The 9,680-nt window shown below is 58.2% G+C and overlaps 1 protein-coding gene across 1 annotated transcript; it reads left to right on the plus strand.

Annotated features, from left to right (window-relative positions):
* The first annotated feature begins 661 nt into the window (after positions 1-661).
* Positions 662-9,247, plus strand: GATD3 (glutamine amidotransferase class 1 domain containing 3). The gene is made up of 7 exons (XM_087817943.1): positions 662-1,007; positions 1,219-1,271; positions 2,454-2,567; positions 3,503-3,622; positions 6,735-6,827; positions 8,019-8,175; positions 9,060-9,247. The coding sequence occupies exons 1-7, from the start codon at positions 885-887 to the stop codon at positions 9,186-9,188; spliced, it is 789 nt and encodes a 262-aa protein (XP_087674069.1). The 5' UTR covers positions 662-884; the 3' UTR covers positions 9,189-9,247.
* The last annotated feature ends 433 nt before the right edge of the window (positions 9,248-9,680 follow it).

Below are 9,680 nucleotides of genomic sequence, written 5' to 3' on the forward strand. Positions count from 1 at the left end.
GTGTGCGCAGTGAGGTACAGCTGAGCAGACCACCCTGGCGGTAACAGGAATGAAAGATGGAGCTCCGCAGGTGGGATCCAGGAGCAGCATCCCAGCCAGTTGCTCACCCGGGCCTCCAGCTGTGGCCATTCAAATCATTTTTTAAACACCTGTGTTAGTCTGCAACTTGGTAAAGCAAGAGAAAGGATAAAAGCATCTCTCCAGGCGTTTGTATGTGAACCGACTCCTGGGTAACTAGGGTTTTTTTCAAGGTACCTGAAGAAACGAGAATGTGCGCTTTGCAATGATCAGTACAGGGGAGCACGCTGGGCATCCTGGGCAGAACCGACCTTGCGGGCTCCCGATGAGGCCGCGCCACCCCGGGGCTGCCGAGTGGGAGGGGAGCCTCTAGGGGGCGCTACAGCCCACAGGCGACACCAGCACTGGCTGTGTCGGGGACACGCACGGGGCACGGCCCACGCGGGCGGACACTGAGGGAGCGCAGGCCTAGGGGGCGATGTGAAGGCTGCATCCGCACCCCGCGCAAGCACGGAATGGACACCTGGGAGCCTCGGGCGTCTGCACGCCGGCTCCGCCGTTCGGGAATCGCTTTTAGGAGGGAGACGACCCTGAGGCCATTTCAGCGCGGTCCCGGGGACACCCTGCGGGCGTGGCCCAGAACCTGCCAAATCTGGGAGGGTGCGGCCAGACACCGGACAGCGCCGAGCTGCGTCACGGGCGCCGCGGACCGAGGGACGAAACCAGCCCGTCCACACGCGCGCGCCGCCTGGCGACTGCGCAGGCGCGGGGTTGCGGGAACGAAGCAACTGCGCAGGCGCGGCCGGGCTGGTTCCGCACCGGGCTCTGACCCCGTGACCCTGCGACCCCGCTGTCCCCGCGCGGCCATGGCGGCTGTCAGAGCCCTGGTGGCTCCCCGGCTGGCGGCGGCGGCTTGTACGTTCGCGGCGCCCTCCCCGCGCGCGGCCTTCCACGGCTCTGCGCCGCGGCCCGGGGCCAGGGTCGCGCTGGTGAGTGCGCGCCCGCGGTGACACGGGGGGCCGCGGGAGGCCGGGCTCCCCCACCGCGCCCGAGGTGGAGCGCCCCCCTCCGCCCTCCGCGTGGGCTCCCCCCGCCGCGCCCGAGGTGGAGCGCCCCCCTCCGCCCTCCGCGTGGGCTCCCTCCGCCGGAGGCCGGGCCCCACGCCGCGTGGGCTCCCGGTGACCCGAGCTCCTCCCGCAGGTGCTGTCGGGGTGCGGAGTCTACGACGGGACCGAGCTGCACGAGGCCTCCGCGTAAGCCCCTCGGGCGGCCGCCCTGGGGAAGGGGGTGGCCATCCCCGCAGCCGTTTGGAGAAGCCTTTCTCCCATTAGGAAGCGAAAGGGACCGACGAGACGCGGGGAGGCAGCGGAGGAAAAGTTAAAATAACACCTGAAACCCAAGGAGACGCCGAGTAAACTTCCTTAGTACCCCTGCCGCGCTGTCACCAGGGCGAGCCCTTGCTCCTCTCCTCTGGCGACCGGAACACGTGCTACACACATTGGGACCAGTGCCTGGGTTCGGGTTTGGGGTTTCAGAGCTTTTCCTTCCGCATGGGCTGTCAGCTGTGGCCGTGAGCAGCGCCCCGTAGGTTCCAGGTGGAGGCTGGGGGACCCCCCTGCCCTCTCCAGAGGAGCCGTGGGCTGTGGTGGCCGGAGCCCTGTCACCCAGGAGCTGCCCGTGTGTGCTGGTGCTGGCGCTGGCGCCAGAGGAGGAGTGAGCTTTAGTTTGTGTGGAGCTGATGGGGGGCAGAGGCCCGCAGAGCTTCCTGATGGGGGCCGGGGTGGGGAAACCAGAGTGGAGGAAGCCAGCAGTCGCGGGGAACAGCTTGAGGCATCCTAGCAACGACAAGACCTATGTGGAGTGCGGAGGAGGTGATGAGAGCTGCAGAGCCCAATGGAGTACCAGGGCAGGCCCGGCTCTTCTGGGTCATGCATCTCTAGCTCCTCCAAAAGGGCGACAGTGACAGCACCCAGTCTGGGACTGATGGGTGAGCTATCACGTGCCTTCTGGGAGACCTGCATGTCTCCATGTCTCCCACCTCCGTGACAGCAAGGTTGGGGGACACCAGGAATTGGACTTACTGTCGTGACCCAAAACCCCCCTCAAACCTTTGAGCTCCCCACATCATTTGGCCTGTGGGAGGAAAACACCCCGCAGCAGCCTGGGAACTCAGATATCCAGACTGTGACACCAGCTGGTCACCCTGCTCCCTGCACCCGGTGTGTCAAGGGAATGTGGAGACTTGCTGGTCAGTGCAGGCTAGTTCAGTGACAGTGAATTCAAATGCAAGCCAACCACAGCTTTTTGCAAAGCAAGTGGGATATTAACTACCCAAGGAATTTATACCTGGCATTTAGCTGAAATCCTGTTTTCAAAAATGTTGACAGGTGAGGCTGGGCCTGTCTCAAAGCCTGGTGTGGTTTCCTCCCTCTCAGGGTGCTGGTGCACCTCAGCCGTGGTGGGGCTGAGGTCCAGATCTTCGCTCCCGACGTCCGGCAGATGCATGTGATTGACCACACCAAGGGGCAGCCTTCTGAGAGCGAAACCAGGTGTGGGTCCTACCCCTCTCTCCTTGACTGCACAGGGGCGGGTTGAAGCTCCCTGAGAACCTGAGCGCGTAGCTGTTTTCATCCCAGTCAGGGCCAGACCTGTTCAAATGAACGTCCTGCCTTCAGTGCACTCGTCCCCAGGCTGGTCTGGACTAAGGCTGGGGGCCCAGAGCGCTACCTTTTGGTGCTTACCTTCCATTCCTTACCGAAATGTTCCTGCTGAGTGAGCTCCATGCTTTGTTCTGACCAAAGGTGTGCACCTCAGTTTGGCTGCCCCCTCACTCACCTGTCTGGGCCCCACGAGTCTTTGAGTAGCTCCCAGCAGCATTTCTGTTCCTGAGGCCCTGGGTGCTCTGAGATCCACCTCTCCCCTCCTGTCCTACTGGGACCTCAGGGCAATGGCCCCAGGAGGCTGTGGTTCCCAGACACCTTTCAGCTGGGTTCAGACAGTGGGAGATGAAAAAAGGGAAGAAACAGCAGTTCCGTCTGCTGGGGGCTGTGGTCCTAATCAGGACCCTGGGGTTTTTTCTCTGCCTGGGACCCTGGCCTAGGGTGGCAGTAGCTCCCACTTGTGGTTGCTGCACTCACCCAGCACAGGCGCTTCCTAACTTTCCCACCCCTGTCATGTCCATTGGTTACCCATGAAAATGCTCTCTGTTTCAGACTCTTGGGGGTCTGTCTTCCTAGTGGCCCCTAACTGATGCAGGAGGCTCCAGATGATTTGGGTGGGTTTTGAAGTGCTGATCTGAGGGTCCGGGAGTCGTTTATGTCTCTGTAGATCCATTGCTTTTTCTACATGTTGACGTGAAACTCGTGTGTGAACGCTACTCCCTGGGGCTGAGAAAACACGGCCTCTTGTCCTGTGGGCTCCTTCCCACCCTGTTCTCTCATCTACGCTGAACCTTTCCTTGGCCTCTCTTTGTGCCCTTTCCCAGGAATGTTCTGACTGAGTCAGCAAGAATCGCCCGTGGCAAGATCACTGACCTGGCCCAGCTAAGTGCAGCCAACCATGATGCTGCCATCTTCCCTGGGGGCTTTGGAGCTGCCAAAAACTTGTGAGTGTTTGAGTTTGGGGCCTTGTGCTTTTTACCTGGAGCAGTAAATGGGGACCAGGTGGTGACATGAGCCACTGCTGAGGTCTTGGGGTCCAAACGATGCAACTGGCTGCTGTGACAGGGAACTACTATAGGATGGGGCTTAGGTTGCATTTTGGCAAGACTCGAATTTTACTCTACCTGCTCCTTTCTGAGCCCTCATGGCACCTGGCTGCTGTTGTGGTTGTGACTTCCTCTGTCATAACCACGGTGCAGGTGGGTCTCCTTGCAGCAAAACCAGTGTCTGCATGTGTGTTCCTGCAGGCAGCCAAGCCCCTGTGGGCTGTGGAGCCCGGAAACTGCTTTTCCAGTCACCTGACTGTCCTGATTGGAGCCCTTTGGGTCTTTGCCAGGGCATCTGGATGGGAGCCTGGGAGGCCGTCACTATGACGTCCTTTGGGTTTCAGGTCCTCTTTCTGTTCTCTCATTCCTTGTCTTTCTGTGCATTTCATGGAAATTGCACCAGCCTCATTGTCCTAAGTACCTCCTGTGGGGTCACAGGGCTGCTGCGACGGGGGGTGGGGGGAGGTTCACGTCACATCTGTCACAGCTGTGTAAGCACACGGTGTAGTGTGTGTGACACCCTGACTACATGTGTTTGATGGAAACACAACAGATCAACACATCTGGCCCAGATGTGCTGGCATTTTCCTGTGTCACTCATAAGAACGTTCCTGCCCCAGACCCAGGGTCTGCGGTAACACACTGCCTGACTGTTACCGCAGGCAGCCAGCCCCAGAGCTTGCCTTCCCGCTGACTAGGCCATTCTGGGGCCCCACAGCCTCCTTGCTCCCCATGCCCTGCTGACAGCACTTGTCTGCCGCCCGCACAGCGCTCCAGGAATCACCACTTCCTCTTGTTTCTCCTCTGTTCCCTTCGCTCTTGGACTGAGTGGGTGCTGCTCTCCCACCACCCTTCCAGGCCCCACACCCTTCAGGTCCTCGCCGCGTGGTCCACATCCCCTTTCGCAGGTGTCCAGTACCTTCCTCACCTAGGTGCTCCCTCTCCTGTGAGTTCTCTGAGTGCTGTCGGGCCTGGCCTGACCGCTGGGCGCAGGCATCCCAGCTGCTCCTCATGGAGTCCCCGCCTCCCTCCTGCACCTCCTTTCCATTCTCCCCACAAATTGCATTCATGCCTTAGCTGGCACCTTGTCTGGACCACACACCTCCCCCTACTGACCCACATTTCCAGCTGCCTGCCCCAGAGGCCTGTGGAACATCTTGATCTTTAGAGTGAGTCCATCACCTGTGCTCAGAATCAGCCCCTTGATGTTGGGGGTGGAGGAGATGGGGCAGAGGGGGTTCAGGCTTCAGTCTTGTTGCTCATCAACTGCTCTTCACCCTTTCGGGACCATTGACTACTTGGTCATTGCTGTTCCCCCTGCAGCGACACAGTGACCTCCTCGCTGCCTCTGTCCATCTGGGCATCTTGCACCTGGAAATGATGGGCAGAGGTGGTTACTTTCCCTAAAGTCTGACTCTGCCTGACTCTGCTCACGGCCCTTCTGTGTCCTGATGCCTTGAGGCTCCCACCACCCACTTTCTCCAGGTCTGCCTGTGTTTGCCCAGCCCCTTGAGAGCTGCTTTCCCTGGCGGGAGCGCTGCCCCACCCCACACCCACTCCCTGTCCCCAAAACCAGCCTTTCAAGTGATTTTCTATGTCCCCATTGTCATGAGCCTCCTGGAAGGAGGTGGCAGGGACCTGTCTGCGTCAGCGGGGCTTTTCACTTCCAACAGGCCTGGGGTTCCTTTCTCAGAAGGATGAGACTGGCTTCACAAGCCCCTGGCCTCGGCTGTCAGCACCACCCCTGGGGTGTGTACCTGGCATGGATGATGCCATACCTGATTGACTCAGGAGCTCAGACAGGAGGTGCACTGGGTCTTGGTGCATCTCTCTTGGTGTTGAAGGGCGTGGGGGCCCTGGGCCCACGTGCACATCTGTAAGCTCACCCCATCCTGCGGGGAGCTGCAGCTTCTGGTCACTGGCCTCCCATCTTTTCCTACCTTCCCAGAAGGAAGGCCAGCTCCCGCATCAGGGTCTCCTACACGGTGGCTGCTGTGGACTTTAGGGTACAGCATGTGGCCACAGGCGAGTTCAGGGGTGACAGAAGTCTCAGTTCCTCCTGCTTGGGACCTCCAGCCCCCTTCTCCCTCCCTGGCACTGTTTCTGGCTTTTGTGCTTATTTCCCATGATATTCACATGTGGTTGTGTTAAAAATCTAACCAGACAGTAGCCTCTTAAGCTCCCTATTCTGCACTTTGTGCCTTTCACTTGACAGTGTAGCTTGTTAGTTCTTTAATTGTCTAACAGCTTCACACACGGTTCCACCGGAGGGACACCCAGCTTGGATGAATGCTTGTGATATCCAGTCCTCTTTCCCCTTAACAGCTTTTTGGAGATACAGTTGACATACACATATTTAAAGTATAAATAGGTGCATTTTGGCGTATTGGCATAGTGACCACCGGTCAGCCCTTGGCGCTGACGCCATGCATGTGTCCAGGAAGGAGGAGTAGAACCCACGACAGAGCACAGGGACACCCAGAATGTGGCTCTTGGCAAAGAAGGTGGAGTTTGAAATTTGGTGAGTCTCACCAGTTGCCTTCATAGAGGTGGCACAGGCAGGTATGTGCCCACCAGCTGGGAGGGGAAACTGTTCCAGACCCTGGACGGCTCTTGCTCTGGTGAAAAAGACAGTGTTTAATTTGCGTTTCTTTTCATTGTCAGTCAAGTGGACCACCTGTCACTGGTTTTAGGCTAATTGCATGTCCTTCTGTCCCTTGGCTGAGGACCACATGGTGCGGCTCGCAGTCTGAGCCCCTGGCTTCATTTGCTCTGGTGTCTGCTTTCCCTCCTCACCTCTGCTACATGATCCCCCTCCGTGCACTTTCCGTGCTCCTTTCTCATTTAAAAGAACAGAAAAATATATAATTATATGAGAAGCCACATACGTATACGTGCGCACACTCGCTGTTATTTCCATGGCTGAGGAGCTAACGGAGCCACATCTCAGACCTCAGGGGTGGCCAATAGTCTGGAGCTCTGAGATGTAAGGAGCTTGTTCTCACTGTAGGAGCACGTTTGCCACGGACGGGAAGGACTGCAAAGTCAACAAAGATGTGGAGCGTGTGCTGAAGGACTTCCACAAGGCTGGGAAGCCCATTGGGTACGTTGTGGCTGTAGGAGCAGGCCTGGCAGGGGTGGGAGGGCAGGGGCTGGAACCTGTGGGCCGTGGCTCGTAACTCACAGCTGGGAGCTGCCACTCTGAACTGTGTGGTCTTGAAAACTCAGCCCCTTTCCTCCTCTTAACGGAGGGGGTTTCACAGGTGACTTCCAGCTCTTAAAATTCTCTAGTTTGTGGTTGTGTTAATTTCTCCTTATGGCTTAACAGGAAGGAGGGGATGATTGTCAGCTTCTAGAATGTTCCCCAGTTCCTTCCCTGACCTCCAGATTTCCCAGCACCCCTTCCCCAGCCTCCCGTCCTTGCTCAGCTAGTTATTCTTCGTTTTCCACTCTCATTGCTGCCGTGAGCACTGTTCCTGCCACCATGTCATTCTCGGCTGCTCTCCCTTCCTCATGGAGCCTGGATTCTGAGGCTGGCCACACGCCAGGGTCCCTTTGCTTCTCTGCACCCTCAAACTCTTTGGCACAGCCATCACTAATGTCACAGTCCATGGTCCTTGGTCCTGACAGACAGGCGAGGCCAGCGATACCTGCATCCGGTAGGGGCTTAGAGATGTGTGATAGGGACCCTGTTGGAAGACTGGATTCTGTCAGACTTCACATCCATGAGTGTCCCCGTGGCTGCCTCCTGCTCCCACTTTAACATAGCGAGTGGCTCGTCCACATCAGTGAGCCAGAGGGCGAGCATTGCTCATCTTTGGAGCCGGTTACTGTGGAGAAGGCCTGGCAGGAGCACAGCAGGGCACACATAGTAAGGACAAAGTTGCAGGATGCAAACTGCAGGCCACTCCTGGCCCCTGTGTGTGCTGCTGGCCACTGTGTCTCTGGCGAACTGAAAAAGAGCAGCTTATGTTAGACGCCTTCGTCCAGGTGGGAGACAGAGGCTGCAGATGATAGTCCCCACTGACAGCATGTCTCGGATCCAGTCGCTCACCGGAGCCTGCCTAGTCGCCATCCTAGAGCCCTTCAGCACCACCAGTGCCAGCCTGGGGTCGAGCCTGGGAGTGGGCTGCATGTAGCACCTCCTGCCCACATTCTCCCAGACGGGGCTGTGTAGAAAGCTCCATCCATGGTGCCCGTCTCCCCTCAGAGCTGCCGTGGCTGTGCCCCCTGCACCCCTGCCTGGTGACTACCTGCACGGTCCTGAGCTGACCCTGTTCCCTTTGCCTCTCAGCTTGTGCTGCATTGCTCCTGTCCTTGCGGCCAAAGTGCTCCGTGGCGTTGAGGTCACTGTGGGCCATGAGCAGGAGGAAGGTGGCAAGTGGCCATATGCCGGGACCGCGGAAGCCATCAAAGCCATGGGCGCCAAGCACTGTGTGAAGGAAGTGACCATATCCTTTCTGGCAGTGGGGGTGGCATGTGGTGTGGGGTCCCCCTCTTTGGCCAGGCAGGTGACGTCTCCAGGCTGGAGCTGCGCCGAGCACTGTGGCATAGAGCCTCAGGCACAGTGTTCTACGTCCTGGGTCTGCACCTGGACCCGGAGGGTCCCCCCATGGGCTGCAATCAGAAACAGGACATCAGTGTCCTAGAGATGACCACATAACCTTCGGACGTTTGTGCTGAAGGTGGCGCTGTCATCCTGCAGTTTCAGATGTCCATGTTCCCCTCTGGTGCAGAGCAGCCAGCAGACCATGGCAGTCAATGGGGTCAGGGCTAGCCCGGGTCAGTGTAGGTCCAGGGCAGGTTGGGGCAAGGCCAGTTCTTTCACCTCCAGGGTCTGCGTGACCTGGAGCAGGAGTCGTGTGGTGAGGTGCATCCCAGGTGGAATTGGCCCCTGCTCTCCTGTCCCTGGCATGCAGATGAGCTCTCTTCGTTTTCTTGATCTGAAAAGCGGAGATGCTGCTGCCTCCAGGGTTGTGGGACCTGGGCCAGCAGTGTGCAGACCCGGACAGGGCTGCGGGGGCCGTGGGTCCCATGCGGATCCTGCAGGGCACACTGCTGCACAGCTTCCTGAAGCTGACACTGTTTGCTGAGCTTCCTCTGGGGACGTGCTGGCCGCATTCTCATTTAGTTCCGGCGCACAGATAGTGTGGAAGGTGGGGCCCTCTCAGCAGATTCCACCCAAAGAATGTCCCCCCACCCCAGTCACATTGGGACGGGGCATGTGGTGCAGAACCCTTGTTCTGGGGCAGCTGGGAATAGTGGCCACAGCATGCCGTACGCCTCCACCTGCCCCACGTCCTTGCTGGGTGGCTTTTCCCTAACTCCTGTGCACGAAGCGCACGTGGACCCAAAGAACAAGGTGGTCACCACCCCAGCCTTCATGTGTGAGACTGCGCTCCACCTCATCCACGACGGGATCGGCGCCATGGTGACGAAGGTGCTCGAACTCGCCAGGAAGTGACCCTCCTGGGCTCTGGAGGAGCTGGTGGCCTGTTTTCCCGCCCAGCTTGGAATATGGCAGGAGCTCACTTAGGGTCAGGCAGTGGGTGTGAGAGTGTCGTGCTCAGCTCAGCTCACCTTCCTTCCAGGGGAGGAGGGGAGCAGAGCCCACGCACTGGGGGAGGTGGCTGGTAGTCCCCCTGCCCATAGGATGAAGTAGCGACCGGATCCTCATGCACCCAGAGAGTTAGAATCAGTGTCTGGTTTCTCAGGAAGCCGATCAGGTAAAGATGTGGCTTGCTTTAGAACACTTAGTGTTTGGAAGAGAAAAGTAACTTCAAGTTTATAAATCTAATCAGAAAACTTGAAGCATGGTTATTGACAATTAAAGATTCTCTCATCTGGACTAAATGTGTACTAATTAAAATCTCACGAGGATTTCTGTAGTGGGCAGCTACCTGTCGGGCCTTCTGAGACGGGCAAGTGAGGAATGTGAGGTTTCTTCAGTTAGTCT

This window comes from Miniopterus natalensis, chromosome 6 (assembly GCF_054644295.1).
Source record: "Miniopterus natalensis isolate mMinNat1 chromosome 6, mMinNat1.hap1, whole genome shotgun sequence".
NCBI lineage: Eukaryota > Metazoa > Chordata > Mammalia > Chiroptera > Miniopteridae > Miniopterus > Miniopterus natalensis.